This window comes from Marmota marmota, unplaced genomic scaffold (assembly GCF_001458135.2).
Source record: "Marmota marmota marmota unplaced genomic scaffold, marMar, whole genome shotgun sequence".
NCBI lineage: Eukaryota > Metazoa > Chordata > Mammalia > Rodentia > Sciuridae > Marmota > Marmota marmota.
In genome coordinates this window covers 6,441,809-6,466,729 of record NW_026000101.1, presented here as the reverse complement: position 1 = coordinate 6,466,729, position 24,921 = coordinate 6,441,809, and the positions used below count along the sequence as shown (strand labels likewise).

General features: G+C 45.2%; 1 protein-coding gene across 2 annotated transcripts in view; it reads left to right on the top strand.

The window, feature by feature from the left end:
- The window catches only part of Znf462 (zinc finger protein 462), a 131,017-nt gene that overhangs the window by 38,248 nt on the left and 67,848 nt on the right, over positions 1-24,921 (top strand). The window contains exons 2-6 of one of the 2 annotated variants that reach the window (XM_048783244.1): positions 14,341-14,590; positions 15,109-18,209; positions 18,300-20,819; positions 21,598-21,762; positions 23,497-23,600. In XM_048783244.1, the coding sequence (XP_048639201.1) occupies positions 14,371-14,590; positions 15,109-18,209; positions 18,300-20,819; positions 21,598-21,762; positions 23,497-23,600 (6,110 nt within the window). In that variant the 5' untranslated portion in view covers positions 14,341-14,370. The remainder of the gene's footprint in view (positions 1-14,340; positions 14,591-15,108; positions 18,210-18,299; positions 20,820-21,597; positions 21,763-23,496; positions 23,601-24,921) is intronic. The other variant, XM_015492220.2, reaches the window with a different exon arrangement.

The following is a 24,921-nucleotide window of genomic DNA, read 5'->3' as shown; positions in this document are numbered from 1 at the left end:
CTGATGTCTAATCATCTCATCTTTGATCTCTTCTTCCACAGCATCTCGGTTAATTGTTGTATATAATCTCTTTCTGTGTCCTGTTCTTTCAAAATTGATGGCTCCCTGGTCTTTTCCATGTCTTTCCCTGAGTGTTTTTCTTCCCATCTTGTCTTTGGGATAGAACAGTTGGAACTTTCTCTCAGCCCCCTGATAATGAAGGTGATTCTCTCCGGACATCTGCTCCTCTAGGCCACTCTGTTCTCCCTCTGAAACCTGAGTTTGAGTCTCAGTGGCTCGTCTTGTGTTCCTGGGTAGGATGTGGTGAATTTTATCTCTGAACTCTGTGAATATGATTTTAAGTTCTGTGTTTGGTTTGAGGACCATTGAGTCCTGTTGGTTGGCGGGGGGGGGGGGGCAACCTTTTTTTTTTCTCTCTCTCTTTTTTCTTCCTATTTTTCTCTTCTTTCCTTCAGCCAAGCCTTTGCTTACAGTTTGAGACAATTAGCCATCATTCTTTTCTGGAAGTTCTTCGTTAACTTAAAGCATATTCGCTGCTTTTGAGGGATTTTCAAACACCTTTGTGTATTCAGTTGTTGGTCTTCACTCTGCGTTTAACTCTGCATCTTAGCTTTAATGCAGCAATCAGATGACCAGAAGTGTTTTGTAATAAGATTTTATTTATCACAAAATCTTCTTGACGTGGAACATTCCAGGATCCTGAGGATTTAACCACCTCTTAGCATCTTCTGGATAAAATTTTCTAATTCTTTCCTCTGTAGATGGCCATATCCTACTTTAGAACTCTCAAGGACACCATGCCATGACCATTATGAAGTTGTTGTTTTTTTTTTTTTTTCAAAGTTATACTGTAGAGTTTATATACTCATCTCATGACTGAATATTCTTTTGTTTTTTGATTTTTTTTAAATAATTTGTTTTAATTAGTTATACATGACAGTAGAATGCTTTTTGACACATCATACATAAATGGAGTATAACTTCTCATTCTTTTGGTTGTACTGTTGTAGAATCACACTGGTCCTGTAATCATATATACATATAGGGTAATAATGTCCAATTCATTCTACTATCTTTCCTATTCCCATATCCCCTCCCCTCCGTCCACTCCTCGCTGACTAATTCAGAGTACCTCTATTTTTCCCTAGCCCCCACCCTCTATTGTGGATTAGCATCTGCATATCAGAGAAAACATTCAACTTTGTTTTTTGGGGATTGGCTAATTTCACTTAGCATGATATTCTCCAGCTTCATCCATTTACCTGCAAATGTCATAATTTCATTCCTCTTTAAGGCTGAGTAATATTCCATCGTGTATATATACACCACATTTTCTTTTTCCACTAATCTGTTTAAGGGCATCTAGGTTAGTTCCATAATTTGGCTATTGTGAATTGAGCTGCTGTAAACATTGAAGTGGCTGCCTCACTGTAATATGCTGATTTTAAATCCTTTGGGTATAAACTGAGGAGTGGGATAGCTGGGCCAAGTGGTGGTTCCATTCCAAGTTTTCTGAGGAGTCTCCATACTGTTTTCCAGAGTGGTCGCACCAATTTGCAGTCCTACCAGCCATGTACGAGTGTGCCTTTTCCCCCACATCCTTGCCAACATTTACTTGTATAATTGATATCAGCATTGGTTGGGCCCTGACATTTGTTCTTTTAAGGACAGTGATTGTCTTTTTTGAGTGTATTCTTACTTGCTTCTGATGATGGATCTGCAACTTAGTATTTTTCCATTAATTGCTGAATAAGAAGTTAAATATTTCCAAACATTAGTTCTGTTATGCTCTATTGTGATTTGAATGTGTCCCCCCAGATCTCATGTGCGAGACAATGCAAGAAGGTTCTGAGGAGAAATGATTGGGTTATAAGAGTCTTAACCCCTGATAAGAATTAACTGGGTGGTAAATGAAGTGGTAGGGTGTGGCTGGAGGAGGTGGGAAATGGGGTGTGGCTTTGGGTATATATTTGTATCTGGTGAGTGGAGTCACTCTCAGCTTTCTGATCACCATGTGAGCTGGTTCCCTCTGCCACACTCTTCTGCCATGTTGTTCTGCCTCACCTTGAGCCCCAAGGAATGGAGCCAGCTTTCTATAGACTAAGACCTCTGAAACCATGAGCCCTCAAATAAACCTAGCCTCCTCTATAATTGGTGCTGGTTGGGTCCTTTAGTCACATCAGCAAAAACAAGCTGACTAAAACATGTTCTTCAAGGACTGCCTAGCTATTATTTTGCTCATTCAATCAACAACATTTGACATAGGGCTCCTGAGCAGTGGAGAGGGGATGCCCTGGTAGCTGGTGGTCTGTTTCATACTAGAAGAAAAACTCAAGCTTGGGTATAAAACATCTGCGAGCATTGGATTTGCTGTGAGGGTGTGTTAGAACAGATCCTTGGCCTCACCTCTGGAGTTTCTGATTCAAGCCTGGGGGGGAACCTGAGAATTTGCCTTCTTCCCAAATTCTTGGATAAGGCAGATGCTATTCAACCAGGGAACAGACTTTGAGAACCTCTGCCTTCATGCATGGGGGTAAGTTAGACGTGCAGAATGTCAGTAAACATTGTACATGGAGGAAGAACGTGAACAAATGTGCCAATTGCAGTATCTTCTCACTAGAACGATGGTCAACTTTTGTAAGAGACCTGTATGAAAGTATTTAATAAGTTGATCTCAGATGTTCTGATATTTTTTATCAGTTTTTTTTTTTTTTTTATGTCTACCAGATGGGTATAAAAAAAACACTAGGAATCAAGACAGGTAAATAAAGAATAGAGTAGTGTGAGTCAATAAAGAAAAATATTCTAAGTTGCAATTGGTTTGATGGCAGTGTATAGTTTGAATTGAAATTTGCTATCAGCAAGGTTCTGGTATCATTGGTCTGAGCCCCTTGTAGATGTGCCACAGGGAGGTTGGCCTTCTTGCCAGGCCTCCGTGGGACCGACTGCTCTTTCCCTACATGTTTTACGTGGAACTGACCCTGATATTTTCAGTTACCCTTAAGGCTTGTTCGGCCAGTCTCTTCACTGATTCGTTGGCAGTGCACATTTTCCATAAGAAACAAGACAATGTTTCTCATGGGGTAGATTTGGCAGGCGTAAAGCTACTCCATAACCTTGTTCTCATTCCATGAGGTTGGATTCTGAAGAAAGATAATTCAGTGTTATAGCTCTTGTTTTTCTTTGCATACCTTTGTCAGCAACTTTTAGTCTTCCAAATGTGTTTCCAAAGTATGAACGCACGGCTTGCATACCTAAGAAGCTCTTTGAACAGTCAGACTGCAGACAATGTATTTTGCACCTTTTCAGTTGATCTCCTGAGTGTGAATTCAGGGCAGAGGAGAAACTGGGGGGGGGGGGATTATTCTGGAATCTGCCTCCCCAGTGAAGAAAGATGCTTGTTACTGAGAATATATGGAGAATACGTGAATAGTTGCTGGCAATCTGAATAATACTTAGGGAATCTCCGTACTGCTGGATTCCTTTCTCAGTTTAGGGAATTCGTCACCAGAGAATGTTCCAGAAGGATAGGCAGGTTACTTTTCTTGAGACCTCAGTTTCACTGTTTTAAAAATGAAGATGTTGGACCAGCTTGGACTATCTGGTCTTTAAGATCTCCTCTCCAGTGAACATTATGGCCTTATGGGTGATTAACTTTTAGAGTGGGCTCTTCTCTTTGACTTAAGGAGAGCACAAGTAATATATTGTTTCGATGTTTTCCAGGGATACTAAGGAGAGAAAACTCCTACCTGAATGTGTTACACTGCCTGCTACTGAAAATGTTTTTACAGTTTTGATATGTAGGGGGAGAATTATTCCTCCTCCTTCCAGAATACTTTGCAAACAAAAATTAAAAGGATTTTGGGAGGAAAGGTGACCAGATGGTCTCAAATGGAGACACAGGTGATGTCCCAGGTGTCATATCAGCTGGGGCTGCTTCGTATTATGATACATTTGTGGGTGGACTGGACCAGTGTAGAGGGATGAGGAGGAAGAGGAAGGTGGCCACTTAAATATCAAGCACAGGTGGGGACTTTCTAGTATCCTGGTAGTCAGCTAATCACTGTGGTGTGGCTTCCTGAGTTGGGAGTTGTGTAACACTAAGTGTTCATTTTTCTCATCTATTAGAGGCTTTCTGGAATTGCTCACGTCCCTAAACATTTGTATGAGTCAATTTCTCCAGGAAGCAGGCATGCATATAGGTAGTCATTCATACCACATATCTCATTAGGGCCAGACCTGTGCTGGGCTCTGGGGATATAAGAGCAAAGAACTACACATTACTCGTTCTCTGAAGAGTGATTTTGAGTAGCCTAGGGGCCCATCACTTTGAAAGAAGATAATTTTACACATTGGAGAGAAGAAAATATGCATTGTGTTTTTTGCAGAAATTTTTAGTTGGAGGCCACTTGCTAAGTGTAGAACTGGACCATTTTTAATGACATTGGCCTTTACTCCCAAAGCCCACAGGATTGTCAATGGCACAAGGGCCTTTCCACTAAAGAAGGATACTCCAAATAGTCATATCCCTTAATCTTGGATTCTCCTTGGAAAATTTTGGGCAAAATTCCAAAACCAGGAAAATAGAAAAACTCATGATTATCATTTGGCTGCTAAAATCAATTAGAGCCACAGAGTTGTAAATCTTAGAGCTGGGAGAAAAGGTATCGATTTCCTGGGCCAGAAACTGACCAGCCGGGACCCCAGGAAGTGCTTATAAAATGAGGTGGATTAGATGCAGAGACTGAAAATACGTAGGGATCACTTGTGAAAGGGTGTCCAGTCTCAGCACCATTGACATTTTGGATAAAAGAATTCTTTCTTAGGAGAGCTGCCCTGTGCATCCTAGCAGTGTCCCTAGCTTCTACCAACTAGATGCTGGCAATACCCTTCCAACTGTGATAACTAAAACTATCAGCAGATATTGTCAGATATCCCTGTGTTGGGGGCGATGGAAAATTTCCCTGATCACTACTTTGATAATATAGGATTAGTAGAAGAATTCATTTCTCATTACCAGTCTTTTTCTTGTTGTGGTCAGTTAGAATCTTATCATTCAGAAGCTCTGACTCGTTTTTTTTATTCACTCCTTCATTCATTCAACTCATATTTGCAGAGTACCTATTGGGTACACTGAGTATCCTGTCGATAGTAATGTGAACAAGTCAGACAGACAACCCACTCTTGGGGTACTGTGTTCCAGTGGGAGGGACAGACTACAGAAAAACAAGTGCCATGTCAACAGGAAGGAAACAAAGTGTCCTAATATGGTAGAGAGGAACTGTGGGTGTCATTGTGGGAAGGGGGCTCACATTCACCAGAGAAATGGTGGCAAATGTGAGAGGGAGTTGTCAGGGGAACCCCCTTGAAAGATAGACCTTTAGAGCCTCATCTTGAATTTTGAAGGTAGCGCATGGAGATTGGCATTTGTATGTCTCTGAATAATCATAAAAAGTAAGGGGATGAATTTAATAAGAAAAAAAGTCTTAAAATATGAGAAGGAAACTTGTATAACGGTCCCTTATACAAAAAGGTTGAACACCCTGGTCTAATCTCTTCATTTAGCAAAATGATAAAAGTGAGGGCCTCAAAAGAATCGCTCAAGGTAAAGATGGCAGGCAGAGACATCACACCTACTGTCACTTTTTGGTTTCAGTGACCTGAGAACAAATTCTTTAATTGGCTGGATAGGCATTTCTGCATGGCTTTTTTTGAACAGCCCAGGAGTGAACAAGCTGAAACTCCTAATCTGCTTGGATGAAAGTGGGTGTTTTTTTCCTGCCCCACCCGCTGCTGGGGATTGGTCCCAGGGCCTCACATATGCTAGGCAAGTGTTCTACCTTTGAACTACATCCTCAGCCCCTAGAGTGGGATTTCTTCATTAAGGATTTATGGGATGTGGGGCTTGGCCAAGTACCTGAACACTAGTGTTTTCACATGGTGATGAAGTCTGCAGTTGTGTTGACAGATAAGTGTCTAAGCTTTTTTTCTTTTAAGAATAAACTTTTACATGGTGAAAGTAGATTGGCGACTGTAAGAAAAAAATTTTCTTAGCTGTTCTTTTTTCAAAATCCTAATTCTTGGGTATCTGCCAGGCCTATACTGTCAGAGTCTATTAATTTATTGAAGCAAGGGTGGGAACACCAATGGATCTGAATAAGCCAGTTGGTTAGTTTGATAAGCAGAAAGGACGGCTTTCCAATGGCTTCTGCTACAGGTAGAGGCTAAGAGGAGGGGAAATACAATCAATCTCCTATTGTAGGAGGACTTGAATGTGTTTGTGGTCTATGTAGACCTAGCCACCGTTTGCCTTTCTAGAAAGCAGGCTGCTTAGGACTTTCATCCTGACATGGTGATGAGATGAAGAGCCACGATTTGGAAAGAGACAGGAAGCCCCCCGGGTGCCAGGCTTAGGTAATCAACATTGTCTGATATAAGGAATTTGACTGGAAGGGCTCACCCTTTTTACCTGCAGACTCTGGTCATTCTCATCTAAAGGAAGTGACTTGTCGGAATTTTTTTTTTTTTAATTAAAAATTTTGTGCTAACGTAGTATATTTTTAATTGGCTCGCAGTTACTGTGCATATTTATGGAGTACTGTGTGGCATTTCAATGCCTGTAGATAATGTGTGGTGATCATATCGGAGTCATGGCGTATCCAGCACTCTATTTCTTTGTGTTAGCAACATTTAAAATCTTCCCTATAACTATTTGGAAATATTCAATTACATGTCACCCACAGTAATCCCACTGCACTGTATAGTATTATAAATCATTCCTCCTAGTGGCTGGTCTCAGCTTGTCTATCACGTACAAGGTGCTGGTTTCAATACCCACCACCCCCAAAATAATAATAGTAGTAGTAGTAGTAGTAGTAGTAGTAGTAGTAGTAGTAATAATAATAATAGTAATAATGTTATTCCCCCTGTCCAGTTTCAACCCTATACCCATTAGCCACCCTCCCTGCATCCTTCCCACTCCACACTCTTCCCAGGCTATAATTACTGCTATTCTGTTTTCTTTGAGATCAGCTTCAGCTTCCACATATAAGTTTAAACACATGGTATTTATCTTTCTATGCCTGACTTATCTCACTTAACATCATGTCCTTCTGCTCTGTCCATGTTGCTCTAAATGGACTTGTCTGAATTTTTTCGAACAATCCATGAGTGAGCAAGTCTCCCAAGAGATTAGACTGGGATTTTTGTGGGCTTTCCCCCAAATAAGAGAAGTTCCTTTGGCAAAACTTTCTCACACCCGCTTAAGTCAGCAGCTGTCCAACGGTTTTCTTCAGCTACTCCTAGAGAGCAAGGTAAGTTGTTGAAAAGTTTTCTGAATCCCCTGTAGAATGGAGGCGTGATGGGTGTGGCTGGAACTTATGGGCCAGGAGTGGTTTTAGCCAGGAAGGTGCGTCCACCACCTGAGTTGGGTGAGGCTGAGGGCCTGCAGGGAGAGAGCCAGTGCAGTGCTGGCCTCTGTTGAGGTGGAGGAGGCCTCTTTCTGCAGCTTCTGCTTACTGTGCGTCTTAATCAGTTCTGTAATGAAGACCCAGCAGCATATCTGCAACTTCCCTTTAATTTTACAGTTTTTATAATGAGAGTCCTTGTAGTGTGGAAAGTGCCTGTAGAAACCCAGCCAGCATTCTGAAGAGTCTATAAAGGAACACCATGATTTTCTGTCTCTGTCGCTGGGGTGAGGTTTGGCTCCGAAGGAGAGAAGTCAGTTATCCCTGGCTCTGGATGCTCGGGCAAGAGTGGCTTCAAAGTTTCCAAGGAACTTTCTGGTGAACTCATGGCATTTCAGAGAATTCCTCTGGACTTATCGTTTCTCATTTATTCATTCCACACCGACTGATTTCCCATTATTTGAAAGAACATCATGAGCTGGACTCTTCATTTGTCATGGTTGCGTTTTGAGAATTTTGCTGTGGGAGAGGAGTCTTCGTTCTGTCTAACCCACATCTTGAGAACGTCGTCCAGACACTTCTCAGAATCAGAGTTATCTGGTGAACTGCAGGTTCCCCTTTATAGACAATGAGGTCTGAAGCCACCGAGATACCACCCTGCTTCCTCCCTTTCTTTTCTTGTCCCTTCTCTCCTTTTATCTCCTTGCTCAAATCACACGCTTCCTTTTCTAAGGACGGGAGAACTGGCAGACTGCCTACTGGCCTGTTGGCCTCAATTAGCCTTATATCATTGCAAAGGAATGCAGGAATTCTCCAGAAGGTCTGTAGTATCTCTTTCTGTATTAGACTCTCACTACCTGCTTTCATAACAGGTCACTTAGCCAGAATCACTTCTTCCTTGCATATCTGACATTTTCTAGCCACTTGGATTATATCCCTAGATGCTCATCTCATTTTAATGATGATCCCCAAGGTATCTGCTATGAAATATTACTCCAGCGTGCTCTGTAATACTTGAAAACTTTTCTTTAGGAGAGCAAACCTAACCTAAGAGATAACCTCAAGACTAGCACCCTTACCTAGAAGGTGACTGGGTTATTAATCTGCAAATTGCCTGCTTCAGACTTTGTGCTGGTGTACAAGTTCCCACAGATGGACCAGGCCAGCCATATACAACAGAGGCCACTCACATTGGCAGGACTTGGTCTCATGGTATTTCCCTGCTACTATTTAAATTCGGTCTCATATTGGGGGTTACATATGTGATTGCAAATTAATCCTTTCTCTTCTGAAAATTTGGTTTTGAAGAACAGCTGTGTCTCCCTTCTGAATTCCTTAATTATTTATCCTCCCTGATATGTTAAACCTTTCATTAGTGTGGTGAATTGCCAAGTGTACACAGAACTGCTTAGATCATGTAGCAAACAGTATAAACATTTGATAGGACATTTGAAGACACCACATGGTGAGCCAGGATCTATAGTCATACCAAATGCTGTGGGATCGATGAAGGTAGCTTGCTGTTGAAAGTTCTTTGTTAGTTTATTTTTTTCTTAAACTATAACATGGGGAGAGTACATGTCATTTGAACTTATTCAGAAAAGGACTGATTTGCGCTAGTTCTTGTTAAATTTGTAGTACACAGGCCCATATCTGAGTTAAATAGATAGTTTTCTTGACTATCTACCTACCTACCTACCTACCTACCTACCTACTTACTTACTTAGATTTTCTATATTGGCATTTGTGGATTTGATTTTCTAACTACTGTTCCTGAGATTTTATCTCAGCTTCTCAGTCTAGTGCTGTTTACAAAGACACTTTAAATGGTTTTTAAATTGTCAGAACTTCACTTTGGCTGTGACAAGAAAAAATGATTAATGGTGTTCTAGAACAATCCTTGTTGCAAAGAATAGCACCCCAACATTCCCAAGTTTGTTAATTAGTGTTTGTCCCCCATCTTTTAATCCTTTGGTCCTGGGGCTTACAATTAGAAATATTAGCCTCCCAATATACCCCACAACTGACCTCATCGTAACAACAGCTTTTGGTCTGTAAATACATTTTTTTTTTTTTTAATAACCTCTAAATAGTGTAATGAGGGAAATGTTTGGGTTTTTTTGTTTTTTGTTTTGTTTTGTTTTCTTTTTTTTTTTTTTAGAAAGAGAGAGAGAGAATTTTTTTTTTAATATTTATTTTTTAGTTTTTGGCAGACACAACATCTTTGTTTGTATGTGGTGCTGAGGATTGAACCCGGACCGCATGCATGCCAGGCGAGCGCGCTACTGCTTGAGCCACATCTCCAGCCCCTGTAAATACATTTTTAAGAATGGTCTTTAGGCTCCTGATTTTTCTGTATTTTTGTTTCTGTTCCAACATGTATGCGTACTGTCACCTGTCCCCGGGTAATTAGTATTTCCATTCACAGGAAAGGAAAGTCAGAAAAGGGCAAACAACAGGTGCTAACTAAAGCCCTTGGTTAGACTGAGGAGAACTGGGGAGCTCAGTGTCTTGTAAATGAAAGTAGGTTTCTGGAGTGGCCAGAGGAAGAGCACCTTATGGTGTATCTGGATCCATTTCTCAAAGGCTTTGAAGGTTATAATTAGTTGCCACTGGATCACATGGCTGTGGGCTTCTCGGCTTTATTTCTGGTCTGCAGGCCTTCAGTCAGAGAACAGGTTAGATCCAGGCAAGGACTGTGCATTTTAATTTGGTCGCTTCCTGGAGACATTTGGGGTTTTGACTTGAGGACCAGGTTCTGCTCTTGGCCATCAAGCTCAAAGAGAGAGCAGTGCTTGCCAAGCTGACCTGGACAAGGCTGGATGGCAGCAGGCTTGCCAGAAGGCTGGGAAACGTCAAGGACGCCTCCCCTCTCCAGTTACATCTGAGCAGTGAGTTGGAAGGACACAGGATCAGGCTGCAGTAGTCTGCTTTCTTCTTCCCAGGTGAAAAATGGAGGCACATGCACCTCTGGAATTCTGAGCATAGATGGTGGGTGGACAGCTGGTACCAATGGAAGCTGGTGTTCTTGAGACCGAGAAAGATCAGCCTTCGTCCATCGTGTCCCTGTCCCCATTCTAGTGTTTACATCCCACATCTTTAATGGGGATCTCTTGGAGGCTCTCTAATGTCTTCAAGTGTTTGTCAAAATGGATGACTGATTCTGGAGTTTCCCATCAAAACTCCACATTTTGAAATTTGCAAACCATAAGTAGAAACCAAACAAACCAGCCACCAAAAATAAGAAGTTTGAAGAATAACAAATAATCAGGATTGTCTAGGGTTTTCATGTCAGGAGGACCAGTCACACTTGGTGTTGGCTGTTGGAGAATGAATCTGGATTCACTTTGCAGGCATCCAGCAGGGGTGGTGTTTAAAGATGGATGCTCCTAAAGGAAGCCTGTTTGACCTTCAGGGGCCTGGAGGTCTTGCATTGGGAGGTAGAGGGGGGTGCTTGTTGGATTTGTAGATTGATCTCATGACCTTCCAAATAGTGTTTCTTTTCCTTTAGTTCAGAAAGCTTCCTTTTCTGCTTTTGATTTTTCTGATTTGGTGAGAAAAAAATATTGCTAATCTCATAATAGCAGTGTTATAAAGTGAAGTAGGTGGATTTGAGGTCAAGGCTTTTAAGTTGGAGTAATAATTCTGTAGCCTCTTAGGTTAGCCCCTTAGGGGTCGCCACTCTTCTGAGTTGATGGAATAGTCACATGCACAGGGCTTCACTTCTCATCTTTTTTCTAGAAGATCACCATCTGCTGCTGCTGCTGCAAAAAAAACCCCATATGCTGGTTGATAGATGGGCAGGTCATCCCCAGGTCCAGTTTTCTTTGTCTGTCCTTCGTTCCTCATTTCTTCTCCTACTCTTGCCTTTTGCTCGAGTGTACATCTACCGTCTCATAAACATATCAAGTTTCTGTTTCTTTGATTGTTTGGGCCATGCCAGCAATTTCTGTTTGCTTCTTCTGTCAGCATCTTCAGGAGAAAAGTGTACACAAAGGCAAAGAGGCTTTCAAAGTAGGCTGCATCCTCATTTCCGTCTTGGTGCAGACATCAAATTGAAGGCCATTCGGCTCTACCTGCCGCCAGTTCTCTCAGCAGCCTGGAGATTAACCTCTTCTAAGGCTCTGAGCTATTTTTGAGGTCGGGACTGCAACAACATTAAAGCTAGAACCCATTAGAAAATCACTTTCATCATCTCTTCTTTTTCCAAATCAGTGGCCCTTTTTTTCTGATCTCATTACCCTTTAATCTCCTTTGTAGCAGAACAAGGAGACTGTTGGTTTGTGTTTGTAGCCAGTGAGGTTAGCATTCTTGATAACAGCTTCAGAAGACACCAAGATATTAAGAGAGCTGCACCAAGAGAGATGAATTCCATCTCCGGGTGGATGACTTAATGCTGTAGGTGCGGTGCTTTCCTTGTGTGGAGCCGTCATTTTTGTTGATGTTGTACAAAGCGGGCTCAAACTTTCCAAAAGACACACAGCAGAAAGCCTTTTGTTGCATTATTTCTAAAGGCTTGAAGTTTTGAAGGGAAGAGATTTTGTTTTCCTCTCCGCTACACAATGGAGCTTTCAGAGAACCTCTTTTAAAAGGAATAGCTACAGCCTTTGTGTTGAAGGGTGTGTCTGTTGGCAGGGTCTGCTGATGCAGACAGACTGGCTGGTGATTAACAAAGGTCATTAGACTTTGGAATCTGGCAAGCCCCATTGGATGGTATGTCTTCTGTGCGTGGAAGGACGACTCCCAAGAAGCCAAGGCGTTGTGGAGGTCCCCCCCAGGGTACCCCCCAGACCCTGCTGTAGAAGAGGGTCTGGTCCTGGGTCGTCCTGTTCTAGCCCGTGCTCAGCTAGGACTCACAAGCCAGCATATCAATCATGGAATAAAAGAACCTTTGGAGATCTTGGTGAATGACATTTGAGGAGGAGAAAGGTGCTGCTTTTCGGAAAGAAATGAAAACAGTTAATTCTTTGTTGGGAAGAGAAGAGCAGAGGAGGAGCCCAGCCTGCCCTTGTAGCATTCACTGGTGATTGTCAGCCTAGCAGGATCCAGAAGCCATGTTGTGCACGGAGGAGGAGAAGCTCTGAGCTAAAATGGCTGCTTCTAAAGCTCAGAGGACTAGGGCAGCTTAGTGAGTCTTAGAGCTCCAGTGACGCAGGAGCTCCTATCTCTTGAAAGTGTGATAAACACATTCAGCAGAGCTGTGGCTTGTTTGGCTGAGATGAAAGGACTAAGCCGGGGGGGATGGGGAGTGCGCACTGGATGATCTGCTTTTTTCTGTGAAGTGTTCTAAATGCAGGAGTCGTCCGCACCATGGAAAAATTTGTTTTCAGGTCTAATGGACTGTGCAAAGGAGAAGTGGGGTGGGGCCTCTGACTGCTGTAATTTGATCCAGAGCTGATAGCAACCTCTTCCACACAATTTGGGTTGGTGCTTAGACATAAAAGCTTGTGGATCTGGAATATTGAGACTTAGTTAGCTGAAAAGACTCTGGTGCACAGTTCAATGTTTATTGAAAAAGGATAAATGGCTGGGTGAAAGAAGAGGAGGTAAATATCTGCGTCTCACTCTGCAAGCTCAGTGTGTCCAGAGCTGGACTTGCCAGAAGTTATTTTAGCAGGCTATCAGGAGGAGCATTCTTTCAGAGAAAATCCTCATGCGACGGCTCCTTGTACTACATTGACATATTATTACTGGACTTTGTTCCTCCTGCAGAAATCATTTATCTTTTATAAGAAAAGTAACAGAAAAAAATTGCATCATAAAATAGATTTGACTACAGCTTTAGTTCTTGGACATCTGGTTCTAGATTACAATGACTCAGTAGAGTTTGTGAGCTTAATGAAGTAACTCATTAAGATGATAACTGGCTGTCTCGAGGTAGGATATAGATTTAGATAGGAAAGATGACACCTTTGTAATACATTTTTGACTTCTTGAGGGTGGGACTCTCCATTGAGTTAGTATGAAACTTTCTGTACACTTCAGTCGTATGGTAACTAGCAGAGAAGGTGGCTAGGCAGGTTTTGCTTTATTCCATACCAGGTTCACAGCTTTTACATCCAAGTATGCACTTCACATTTGTAAAGCAGAGATGAGGAAAATGACAAAATCAGGACTTAGGAAGCCCTTCTTCAAAACTGCAAGCTTCTCTTGTCTTAATGTCCATCGAGTTGCCAAGGTGCAACTTTAAACTAGAAACTGGATTGTCATCTAAAGCCGGTTGTTTGAAAACCCCATGAGAAATATTTTATGACCTAATTAGATTGGAGTAGCTGTCAGGTTTTAATTGGTAGGTGGCAAAAGAGCAAATAACCGTTTAACTCATGGACGAGGAAAAAAAAAAACTATTTGGCAAACAGGTGGGCCCCAATATCAGTGAGGATATTAAAATAGTACAAATGAGAATAGAATCCACCACTCCCAAGATTTCAATACCGTTCCACCGTTTTGTGATAAAACACCCATGTAATAACATTAAAACGGCTCGTGGAGATTGAGATTTGCCCTTTCTCCCGTGTGGACAGCCTCTGGTACTTCTAAGAAGACTCTAGTTCCAAAAGAAAAATCAGTCTGAGGCAGAACCAAAGTCAATATTAAGTGACCAAGAAATTTGAATTTAGTGGAGAAACTCGGAAACTGCTAAAACTTGTGAAGTATTGAGGGTTTCCTTGACAAATGACATTTGAAGATCTATCAAACCCCCAAAAACGTTTATCTGGGTTTTCTTTTCTTCTTTGAAGTTATGAAGTCAAGGACATCCGTCTCTATTATGTCTGATTGCCTGTCTTTGGCAAGGGTTCCGGCTGGCAAAGCTGAATAAGAACAATGTACTGATGATATTGGAATTTTCTCCATGAACAGCCGTGTGGCCCCCTCGGCTTGAGGTACGGGATTGGTGCATTCCTTACAATGCTTTCTTCTGACTTCTCTGCAGGTTCCTAATGTGAGAGAGTAGACCCGGATCATGGAGGTGCTTCAGTGTGATGGCTGTGATTTCAGAGCCCCATCTTATGAAGATCTCAAGGCACACATTCAGGATGTCCACACAGCATTTCTGCAGCCAACTGATGTTGCTGAGGACAATGATGATGAGCCACGATCCGGGTCCATGAATGCCAGTAATCAGACGGAGGTGGAGTTTTCTTCTATAAAGGATGAGTTTGCGATTGCCGAGGATTTATCAGGTAACTCTATACTAAACTCAGCATATCTGGTGTATTCTAATTGCTCTCATTTATTTTTAGCCTGCAGCCACAGTTCTGGATATGTGTGGCTTCTATAGAGTTTCTTGCTTTTTGCGGGCCATTGCTGTTGGCTTGTGCATCATTTTTCTCTCCTAGAGGGACCTAGGTTTTTGTCCTTCTAGCTTCCTCCTGTCTCCTACTCTTTAGTTTTGAGAACAAAAGTTCTAGAATAAATATTGTAGTTTATGAAATTGGTACTTTTCTAGCTCTGTGGCTCATTTCTGGAGATGAAGAGAGAGTGGTAACTAGAGCCGTTCACTGCATCTTCATTGGGGAGAAGGGGCCATGCATGTCTGTTCATTAGTGCTCTGTGAAATCTCTTCATGAAAGCATCTTGAGGCACAAGGCCTTCCAAATGTGATGCTTATTAATGAAGAATAATTGAAATGATACTGATTTGCATGATTGAATTTCTTAATTCTCTTTTCTCACTTTGCTTATATGTTCATTCTCTCTAGGTCAAAATGCAACTGCATTGGGGACCGGAAGTTACTATGGCCACAGTCCAGGATATTATGGTCAGCATATTGCCCCTAATCCCAAACCAACAAACAAGTTTTTTCAATGCAAGTTCTGCGTACGCTACTTCAGGTCAAAAACCCTCCTCATAGAACACACTAGGAAGGTCCATGGGGCTCAAGCTGAAGGGAGTTCAGCAGGACCTCCCGTCCCAGGATCCTTAAATTATAATATCATGATGCATGAGGGATTTGGAAAGGTCTTCTCTTGCCAGTTTTGCACATATAAGTCACCAAGGAGGGCAAGAATAATTAAGCATCAGAAGATGTACCACAAAAACAACCTGAAGGAGAGCACAGCTCCTCCACCTGCTCCCGTCCCCTTGCCAGACCCTGTGGTTCCTCCTGTGTCCCTGCAGGACCCCTGCAAGGAACTGCCAGCAGAGGTTGTGGAGCGTAGCATCTTAGAATCCATGGTGAAGCCTTTGACCAAGTCTCGCGGCAACTTCTGTTGTGAGTGGTGCAGCTACCAGACACCTCGCCGAGAACGCTGGTGTGACCACATGATGAAGAAGCACCGCAGCATGGTCAAGATCCTTTCCAGCCTCAGACAGCAACAAGAAGGGACTAATCTTCCTGAAGTGCAGAACAAGAATGCCCCCAGTCCCCCATCCAACTCCACTTATCTGTCCATGAATGCTGCAAGCCGGGAGATACCCAACACCAACGTCTCCAACTACAGGGGCTCCATCGGCAACTCCATCATGAGACCCAATTCTTCAGCTTCCAAGTTTTCGCCCATGTCTTACCCTCAGATGAAGCCGAAGTCACCTCATAATTCTGGCCTTGTTAACTTGGCAGAGAGATCCCATTATGGAATGACTGACATGACCAGTTCTTCTGCTGACCTGGAAACTAACAGCATGCTAAATGACTCTAGTTCTGATGAAGAGTTAAATGAAATAGACAGTGAGAATGGCTTAAATGCTATGGATCACCAGACATCAGGCCTGTCTGCAGAGCAGCTGATGGGCTCTGATGGCAACAAATTATTGGAGACCAAGGGGATTCCGTTTAGAAGATTCATGAATAGGTTCCAGTGCCCCTTTTGTCCTTTCCTTACCATGCATCGACGTAGCATCTCCCGTCACATAGAAAACATCCACTTATCTGGAAAGACAGCTGTCTACAAATGTGACGAATGTCCGTTTACTTGCAAGAGCTCATTAAAACTTGGGGCTCATAAACAGTGTCACACGGGTACTGTGTCAGATTGGGATGCTATGAACTCCCAGAGCGAAAGCATTTCCTCCTCACTGAATGAAGGCGTGGTGTCCTACGAGAGCCCCAGCATCAATGGTAGGAAGTCGGGAGCCATGTTGGATCCCTTGCAGCAGCAACAGCCTCCCCAGCCACCACCGCCACCGCCACCACCACCACCACCGTCACAGCCACTCCAGCAGCCACAGCCACCGCAGCTCCAGCCGCCACATCAGGTGCCACTCCAGCCACAGCCGCCACCCACGCAGCCGCCACCACCTCCCACACAAGCCCCGCCCCTGCACCCCTACAAATGCACCATGTGCAATTACTCCACCACCACCCTGAAAGGGCTAAGAGTCCATCAGCAGCACAAACATTCGTTCTGTGACAACTTGCCAAAATTTGAGGGGCAGCCCTCAAGCCTACCACTGGAAAACGAGACCGACAGCCACCCCTCTTCCAGCAGCACTGTGAAGAAAAGTCAGACCTCAATTCTTGGGTTGTCCTCCAAGAACAATTTTGTAGCTAAGGCCTCTAGGAAGCTCGCTAATGACTTTCCTCTCGATTTATCGCCCGTGAAGAAGAGAACTAGGATCGACGAGATAGCAAGCAACTTGCAGAGCAAGATTAACCAAACCAAACAGCAGGAAGATGCCGTGATCAATGTGGAGGACGACGAGGAGGAAGAGGAAGACAACGAAGTGGAGATAGAGGTGGAGCTGGACAGGGAAGAGGAGCCCACAGAACCGCTCATGGAGGTTCCCACTTCCTTTTCAGCCCAGCAGATTTGGGCCCGAGATGCCAGTGAGCCCCAGAAGGAGCCTAGTTTCCGCAGCATCACCCACGACTATAACGCTACCAACGGGGCTGAGATTGAGCTCACCCTTTCCGAGGACGAAGAGGATTATTACGGTTCCTCAACAAACATGAAAGATCATCAGGTTTCCAACGCAGCTCTGCTGAACACCCAAACTCCTATCTATGGAACTGAGCACAACAATGAAAATACAGACTTTGGTGACTCGGGAAGACTTTACTATTGCAAACACTGTGACTTTAACAACAAATCGGCCCGGAGTGTTAGCACCCACTACCAACGAATGCACCCCTATATTAAATTCAGCTTTAGGTACATCTTGGACCCTAATGATCACAGTGCAGTGTACAGGTGCCTGGAGTGCTACATCGATTACACCAACTTCGAAGATCTCCAGCAGCATTATGGTGAGCACCACCCAGAAGCCATGAATGTACTCAACTTTGACCATTCGGATCTGATCTACCGGTGTCGGTTTTGTTCCTACACGAGCCCCAATGTTAGAAGCCTGATGCCCCATTACCAAAGAATGCATCCCACCGTGAAGATCAACAACGCGATGATCTTTTCCAGCTATGTCGTGGAGCAGCAGGAAGGTCTGAATACCGAATCCCAGACCCTGAGGGAGATTCTGAACTCGGCTCCCAAGAACCTGGCGACGTCCACTCCCGTGGCTCGTGGTGGTGGTATGCCTGCTGCGTTTGGTAAGAATACTCCTTCGAAGACGTTTACTCCAGAATGTGAAAATCAGAAGGACCCTTCGGTCAACACCGTGGTCGTTTACGATTGTGACGTTTGCTCATTCGCAAGCCCCAACATGCATTCTGTCTTGGTCCATTATCAGAAGAAACACCCTGAAGAAAAGGCTTCCTACTTTAGGATCCAGAAAACCATGCGCATGGTGTCTGTGGACAGGGGCTCTGCCCTTGCTCAGTTGTCATTTGAGGTGGGTGCTCCAATGTCTCCCAAAATGTCCAACATGGGTTCCCCACCCCCCCCACCNTTCATCTCAGCCAAACAAGCCACAGCTCTGCTGAATGTGTTTATCACACTTTCAAGAGATAGGAGCTCCTGCGTCACTGGAGCTCTAAGACTCACTAAGCTGCCCTAGTCCTCTGAGCTTTACTACTGCAAACACTGTTCCTACAGCAATCGGTCAGTTGTGGGAGTGCTTGTTCACTACCAGAAAAGACACCCAGAAATAAAGGTTACTGCCAAATATATCAGGCAGGCTCCTCCCACAGCTGCAATGATGAGAGGGGCCGAAGGGCCCCAAGGCTCCCCTCGGCCTCCTGCCCCCATGCAACCGCTGAACCGAAGCAGCTCTGAGAGAGATGGCCCTCCTGTGGAGAATGAGATGTTCTTTTGCCAGCACTGTGATTATGGGAACCGGACGGTCAAAGGTGTACTCATTCATTATCAGAAGAAGCACCGAGACTTCAAGGCCAATGCAGATGTGATCCGGCAGCACACGGCAACCATCCGAAGCCTCTGCGACCGAAACCAGAAGAAACCTGCTAGCTGTATGCTTCTCCCCTCCTCTGGCATGGAGCGGGACAAAACTAAACTCCGAGCGCTCAAATGTAGGCAGTGCTCATATACCTCGCCCTACTTCTATGCACTGAGGAAGCATATCAAGAAAGACCACCCTGCCCTGAAGGCCACGGTCACGTCCATCATGCGATGGGCGTTTCTGGATGGCTTGATAGAAGCTGGCTACCACTGTGAGTGGTGCATCTATTCCCACACAGAGCCCAATGGTTTGCTCCTGCATTACCAAAGGAGGCATCCAGAGCACTATGTGGATTATACTTACATGGCTACCAAACTCTGGGCAGGGCCAGATCCATCCCCATCCTCTCTCACCATGCCAGCTGAAGCCAAAACATACAGATGCAGGGACTGTGTTTTTGAAGCCATCTCCATCTGGGACATCACCAATCATTACCAAGCATTCCACCCCTGGGCCATGAATGGCGATGAGTCGGTACTGCTAGATATCATCAAGGAGAAAGACACCGTGGAGAAGCCCATCCTTGGGCCGGAAGAGCTGGCAGGCCCTGTGAATTGTGAAAACAGCATGCCCACCCCGCTCCCGGAGCAGGAAGCCGAATGCCCAGAGGATGCACGACTTTCCCCAGAGAAAAGCATGCATCTTGCTTCAGCCAACCCCGCCATCTCCTCCACCCCCTACCAGTGCACGGTGTGCCAGTCGGAGTATAACAACTTGCACGGCCTCCTCACCCATTATGGGAAGAAGCACCCCGGCATGAAGGTGAAGGCTGCTGACTTCGCCCAGGACATCGACATCAACCCAGGTGCCGTCTACAAATGCAGGCATTGTCCCTACATCAACACTCGCATCCACGGTGTCCTGACTCACTACCAGAAGCGACACCCTGCCATCAAGGTGACCGCGGAGGACTTTGTGCACGACGTGGAGCAGTCTGCGGACATAACCCAGAACGACATGGAGGAGACGAGCAGGATTTTCAAGCAAGGGTACGGTGCCTACCGGTGCAAACTCTGTCCGTACACGCACGGCACTTTGGAGAAACTCAAAATCCATTACGAGAAGTACCACAACCAGCCCGAATTCGATGTCTTTTCCCCATCCCCCCCGAAGCTGCCAGTCTCCCTAGAGCCTGAGATAACCACTGAAGTGAGCCCCTCCCAAGTCTCCATCACCGAGGAGGAGGTGGGAGAGGAGCCCGTGTCCACGTCTCACTTCTCTACCTCGCACCTGGTCTCCCACACTGTGTTCCGGTGCCAGCTCTGCAAGTACTTCTGCTCGACGAGGAAGGGGATCGCCAGGCACTACCGCATCAAGCACAACAATGTCCGCGCCCAGCCGGAGGGCAAGAACAACCTCTTCAAGTGTGCCCTGTGTGCCTACACCAACCCCATCCGCAAAGGGCTGGCGGCCCATTACCAGAAGCGCCACGACATCGATGCGTATTACACCCACTGCCTGGCAGCCTCCCGGACCATCAGCGACAAGCCCAACAAGGTGATCATCCCGTCCCCGCCCAAGGACGACTCCCCTCAGCTGAGCGAGGAACTCCGGAGGGCAGTGGAGAAGAAAAAGTGCTCCTTGTGCTCCTTCCAGTCGTTCAGCAAGAAGGGCATCGTGTCCCATTACATGAAGCGCCACCCGGGGGTGTTCCCAAAGAAGCAGCACGCCAGCAAGTTGGGGGGCTACTTCACGGCCGTCTACGCGGATGAACACGAGAAGCCCACGGTGATGGAAGAGGAGGAGAGAGGCAGCTTTGAGAAAGCTGAGGTGGAGGGCGAAGCCCAGGAGATCGAGTGGCTCCCGTTCCGCTGCATCAAGTGCTTCAAGCTGTCCTTCAGCACCGCGGAGCTGCTGTGCATGCATTACACTGACCACCACAGCCGGGACCTGAAGAGGGACTTCGTCATCCTAGGCAACGGCCCCCGCTTGCAGAGCTCCACCTACCAGTGCAAGCACTGTGATAGCAAGTTGCAAAGCACAGCCGAGCTGACCTCACACTTGAACATTCACAACGAGGAATTCCAGAAGCGTGCCAAACGTCAGGAGAGGAGGAAACAGCTTTTGAGCAAGCAGAAATATGCAGATGGTGCTTTTGCAGATTTCAAACAAGAGAGGGTAAGGATATGTTTTGATTCCCCTTCCCCCAGGAGGCCTCTCATCACTGGTGCTCACATGCACTACTTCTTCGTTGCCAGCCAAGCTGCTGCAGGCTTCCTAGTGACTTAGCTTGCCAGAGAGCTCAATAAGTCAATTAAACATTTCGAGCTTGATATCCCCTGTTCTATGCTCACCCCTCTCCACGGTCCTGTCCCCCTCCCTTTCTCCCTCTGACTCCTCCCATGGCTCCCCAGGGGAGGTTTGGGGTGGTTTCTGTGTATGTCTTTTCTGCCAAGTAGCCTAATCTGAAGCCTAGTTATACAACAGTGCTCGCTCTTTCCTAAGGCCGTGGTGGGCTGTCTCTTGGTACCATTAGCACTTCTCAGCCATGTCTTGGTCTTCAGTGTTTGCTCCAGCCACCTAACACCTCAAGGAGTAGATTTAAAAAAAAAAAAATCAAGACGTTCATTCATGGCGCAGCTGTGCAACGCTTCACCTGCGTAGTTGAAACTGGTTTGAAAACCAGATAACTTAGTGGCAGTGACGATGAGCTTCCTGCACAGAAATCTTCTCCACTCACAAGCCGTAACATATTTGGGTTCCAGAGACTGTGTCTAGTAGGCAGTGTGCCATGACTGAAAGAAGTTGTTATATAAAAATACTCGCCTATGTCTCCCTTGGTGTTTAACCTGCTAATCTGCTTTAAAATAAAAAATATGCCAGTAAACTACAAGAATAAATGCCTGCCATTGAGGGAGGGCTTGGAGTACTGATGGCTACCACTGTATTTTACCAGCCTTTTGGCCACTTAGAAGAGGTGCCAAAGATCAAGGAGAGGAAAGTGGTGGGCTACAAATGTAAATTCTGTGTGGAAGTGCACCCAACGCTCCGAGCCATCTGCAATCACCTGCGGAAGCACGTCCAGTATGGCAATGTCCCGGCCGTGTCCGCCGCCGTGAAGGTGAGAATGGAAAGTTCTGGATGCGTGTTCTTGCGTGTGAGCGGCTCGAGGTACCTATTAACCCATTACTTAAAGCAGCTCGGGAAAGAGCATCTCAGAGCGCGGGCACTCCCGGGAGTGGTGCTCCCCTCGGTTTGGCTTGCTTTGATTTCTTTGCAGGTTGGACCTTCATCATCTTTCTGTTGGGGGAAAGGTCGAGTTTTGATCTGGTTTCCTCCCGTGTGGATAGTTTGTGGACACAGAAGGTCCTGGATTCTCGGTACAGGAGGCTGTGGGTCGTCCTTCAGTTCTGTGTTAGTGCCATTAGGTTCTTGCTCTTCGAAGCGGCCTGAGCTCTTACGAGGAATCAAGTGGGTTCTGTTTCCATCATCTGTTCCTCCTGCTGCCCGAATCTTACTATTCTCTTCTGGAGGAGGATTGAGAAAGCCCAGGAGACCCTGTCCTTTGCTTCTTATCTTGGGTCCTTGGGGGAATGTGAAGGGTATTAATTAAACCCAAAGCCAAAAGCCTTGGAGTTGTACTTGACCCTCAGAGCCCTTTGACCTGGCTTATCTGTTTCATCCCTTCTCCCCATGTGCTGCCAAGTGTCCTCCCGCCTCCCCTGACTTTCATGAGGCCACCTGTTTTGAACATCATAATCCAAAGAGCAACCACAGTTTCCATTCCACACCTCCATCCCTGCTTTGCAGAACACTGTTGCTGTGCACATGGCATTTTTGAACACGGAAGTAAACTCAGGTCTCTGCCCTTTCTCTCTGGATACATGAATGTATTTGTGTCATCTGCTCTTCTTGATCTTGCATCCTGTTTTTGCCAATTTAGCACAAAGGTAAAGCTTCTACTTCATTGAAGACTGAAGCCTTCTGTCTTTGGACAGAACAATGGCAACCCAGGGACAGCGGCAGGTGGCTTCCTCTACATACCACTGCAGCGTGCCCCAGGATTGTTTCCTGGAATCAATGCAAGAGAAAATCAGATCCAACGAACTACCTCGAAAAATGGGTGACTTAAAACCAGGCTGCTCCTTAACTCTTGGGATGAATTATGCAGCCACCTGCAGATAAGGGGTGAGGGTGAAGTCACTGTCTGCGGGTGGGAGGCAGAGAGCAGGGTCTTTTGCTTTGCCTCACATCAAATAATGGCCCAAGGCTCCTTGATGGTCAGACCGCTCTGTTGTTTCTCATCTTGCTTTCCTTTTCTCTGAACTATAACCCTAACCAAATTTTATGTCGGTCTAGATGAGCAAATAGTTGAAATTTTCTTTTAAAGATGGGCAATCAAGTGAACTGTCTTCAGACTGGGATAACGCCACTCACATTTCCCAGGCAGTGGCGACCGTTGTCCGGATATGTTGCCTTAAATCCACCATGGCATGAAGAACGTCAGTCAGGCTTGCCCTCCCTCCAGGGGGAGCCAGAGAGGCAGGGGAGGAACCTTTAACCGCAAATGCCGATGAGCTTGGGAGATGAAGGGAGCAGAGGAAAGCTGGGGGCAATGACGATGGATATTTATTTTGTTGGTGGGGCATGTGTGTGTGTGTGGTTCTCTTAGCAGGAGGCTGACGACCCTTCCCACTTGTTCCTGGATGGATTGGAAGCGGCCAAAGATGCCAGTGGCGCCCTGGTGGGCCGGGTGGATGGTGGACACTGCTTGCTTGATGGAATGTTGGAGGATGAAACCCGGCCGGGGGGATACCATTGCAGTCAATGTGACAGAGTCCTGATGTCCATGCAGGGGCTGCGTTCTCATGAGAGGAGCCATCTGGCCCTGGCCATGTTTACCCGCGAGGACAAGTACAGCTGCCAGTATTGCTCCTTTGTCTCTGCCTTCAGGCACAAGTAAGTACTATTGGGTGGTCCTTAGTGGTTCCTGGGAGAAGATTTTGTAGTCAGAGGCAGCTAAAGCTACAGTAGGAGAAACCAGGATGAGCGAGAAGGCCCCACTCAGCCTGGTTTACCTGCCCTCATGCTGCGTGAGCCTTAGGCTTCTCAACTGTAAAATGGCACTAAGAACAGGAATGCTCGTATGGCATTGGATTTGGCAAACGCAGACATTTTAAAAAATAGGGGGTGGATGAGTTTACGGATCTGCCAAATATTCAGCCACAGCTTAGCCGTCATTTAAGGAAACAGAGTTCCATTTGGAAAGCTGAATTGCCAAAGAGGGAGAATGAGGACTATTAAACCATGTGACCAAAGAACCAATCACTGCTTGTGATTTTAAAAGAGACCTTTTGAAGTATAAATTTGGGGTAAGCGTGTAATGCTTCATGGAGTGGTGGGAAGTAAGTTTTGAAAAGCAAACTTTTGTTATATAGCAGAGAGGTTCAATCGTGCATATTCATATTCTTGGAGGAGGGTAACTGATAGTGGGTGCTCTTTATTTTTGTAAACATTGAAATTAAGTGATGGGATGTTTGCTTCTTTAAAAAGATAAAGTGCTACTCGGTGGTTGCTAAAAATAGGGGGAAGCAGTGTTTCTGCCGAGGTTAGGATAGATCACAAACCTTTTATTATTATACAGGGCCTCATATCTGATCTTTGCCGTTAGATCCCCACTCCCTTCAGTTCACAAGTATTTACTGAATAGCACCTGGCAGGTTGTCCGGCACATAGAGGAACCCCAGCAAATACTTGTGAACAAGGAAGACCCCCCCACACACACACTAGCCCCTGAACCTTGGGGGCACATAAATAAACAGGACAGGGTCTGTGATTTAAGGGTTGGGTTATAAAACAAATAAAGAAAGGGCTTGGCAAATTCAGGTCCATTTCTTTAGAGAAATAATATTAAATGCCACGAAGTTCAACAAAGGAAAGTGTTATATCCACTTTGGAAGCATCAGGAAGGTTTTATGGGGTGTGGAGTACTCAAGTCGAGTCTTGAAGTTAGGAAGCTAGGACCGGGATAGTTGGGAAAGGAGGTTAAGTGTGGAGGACAGATGAGTGGCCAAGCCAAGGAGGATGGTGGCTCCCTGGGCCCAGCTGGGGTAGGGACGGGTTTCAGTTTGACTGGTTCTTAGATTATCTGTAAAGGACTAGTGGAAGATAAAGTGTGAATGTTTGAATAGAGACCAGATTTGGAGTCTCAATGCCAGGAATGAACACTTTACAAGTTTTATTACTGGTAAAAGGAAGAGTTGGGTATGAGTAAAGTAGC